At 43.7% G+C, this 2,072-nt stretch overlaps 1 protein-coding gene across 1 annotated transcript; it reads left to right on the top strand.

The window, feature by feature from the left end:
- Positions 1 to 350: 350 nt before the first annotated feature.
- LOC148776499 (olfactory receptor 4N5-like) lies at positions 351 to 1,274 on the top strand. The gene has a single exon (XM_088840315.1). It carries the CDS (start codon positions 351 to 353, stop codon positions 1,272 to 1,274), a length of 924 nt encoding a protein of 307 aa, XP_088696441.1.
- The last annotated feature ends 798 nt before the right edge of the window (positions 1,275 to 2,072 follow it).

Raw genomic sequence — 2,072 nt, 5'->3', positions numbered from 1 at the left:
GGGTGGAAGTGGCCTCCCCAGCGGCTCATGGGTAAAGAATCCACCTGCAGTGCAGGAGACGCGGCTTCAGTCCCTGGGTCAGGAAAGACTCCCTGGAGTAGCGCATGGCAACCCCCTCCGTATTCTTGCCTGGAGCATCCCATGGACAGAGGAGCCTGGCCGGCTACAGTCCACAGGTCACAAAGAGTCAGAAACGACTGAAGCGGTAGCACGCATGCAGGTGAAGAGTAGAGGAGCTTTCTTCATTTGTGGGAGAGTAATGGTGTAGCACAGAGGTAGAATTCACAGGTTTTGTGGGAGAAGAACTGGGAATAAACTCTCTACTCTCCCAGGTACTACAGGCACAGGAGATGAAGACAGAAAACAGCACAGTGGTGACAGAATTCATTCTCCTTGGTCTGACCCAGTCTCAAAACATTCAGCTCCTGGTCTCTGTCCTGATCTTACTTTTCTGCCTCATCATCCTCCCTGGAAATTTCCTCATCATCCTCACCATCAGGTCAGACCCCGGTCTCACGGCCCCCCTCTACTTCTTCCTGGGCAACCTGGCCTTCCTGGATGCATCCTACTCCTTCACTGTGGCTCCCAGGATGCTGGTGGACTTCTCTGAGAAGAAGGTGATCTCCTATAGAGGCTGCATCACTCAGCTCTTCTTCTTGCACTTTCTTGGAGGAGGGGAGATGCTACTCCTAACTGTGATGGCCTTTGACCGCTACATTGCCGTCTGTCGTCCTTTACACTATTCAACTGTTATGACCCCTAGAGCCTGCTATGCCTTGTTGTTGGCTCAGTCATTTGGAGGCTTTGTTCATTCCATTATCCAAGTGGCCCTCATCCTGCGCTTGCCCTTCTGTGGTCCAAACCACTTGGACAACTTCTTCTGTGATGTGCCGCAGGTCATCAAGCTGGCCTGCACTGACACCTTTGTGGTGGAGCTCCTGATGGTCTCCAACAGTGGCCTGCTCACCCTGCTGTGTTTCCTGGGGCTACTGGCCTCCTACGCAGTCATCCTCTGCCGTGTGCATGGTTCCTCCTCCGAGGGGAAGAGCAAGGCTCTGTCCACATGCACCACCCACATCAACGTTATATTTCTCATGTTCGGGCCTGGCATCTTTATCTACACTCGTCCCTTCACAGCCTTATCAGCAGACAAGGTGGTTTCCTTTTTCCACACAGTGATCTTTCCTTTGATGAATCCTGTGATTTATACCCTTTGCAACCAGGAAGTAAAAGCTTCCATGAGGAGGATATTGAGTCAACTCATGGTTTGTTGAGTGGATTTTATAATAAGAAGTCATGAAGGGGAAATTCTGGCTGAAAATCATTCACTTATTTAAAAAATATTGTTTTTCATTGAGTGCTTCCCATTGTCAGGTACCATTGTAGTCAGTGAGGGAAAGTTATAGTAACAAGAAAACAAACATGCTATGTTATTCAAGAACATAAAGGAAACACCAGCCTGGTTGGAGTAAGGAATAAGTGTGAGAGATTTAGTTCTTAAGTTATATATGGCTATAGTGTCATATAAATAATGCTTTTTACACCAAAAAATGTTTTATTCTATTCTATTTGAAGTAAGAATTCATCTTAATATTTTAAGCAGGTGAGTGATGCATTCACAATTGTTCTTTTATGATTTAGGACAACATTATCAAGATTCTGGGCAAAGACCGTTAAAGACAAGGAATCATCACAAGTCATATGTTATGTTACAGTCCTGTTTTGAACAATTTAAAAGCCTGATATTCTTGAAATACATATATTTTCCTCCTTCACCCAAATGTGGTAACAGGATAAGAAAATAATTGGTCTTATGGAAATAAATGTCATGAAGTTATTTCACTTGATTGTTTTCAGAGCTTCCTGATTATGATTAACGGGTTTTACAAATCTTCCCTGGATGTTAAAACTTATTCTCAATTGATTTCCATCTGATTATTGCAATGATAGTTATTTATTTTTTTTATTGGAGGCTAATTACTTTACAATATTATATTGGTTGGTTTTGCCATACATCGACATGAATCCACCCTGGGTGTACATGTGTTATTTAGTATTATTGATTTTGTTGG

This window comes from Moschus berezovskii, chromosome 9 (genome assembly GCF_049115385.1).
Source record: "Moschus berezovskii isolate FMDL1 chromosome 9, NW_MosBer_1.0, whole genome shotgun sequence".
Taxonomy (NCBI): domain Eukaryota; kingdom Metazoa; phylum Chordata; class Mammalia; order Artiodactyla; family Moschidae; genus Moschus; species Moschus berezovskii.
Note: the sequence above shows the minus strand (reverse complement) of the source record. Positions and strands in the feature narration are given on the sequence as shown.

What these genes read in the sequence shown, in the direction of transcription:
- LOC148776499 (XM_088840315.1), top strand. Translation starts at nt 351, where the DNA reads ATGAAGACAGAAAACAGCACAGTGGTGACAGAATTCATTCTCCTTGGT.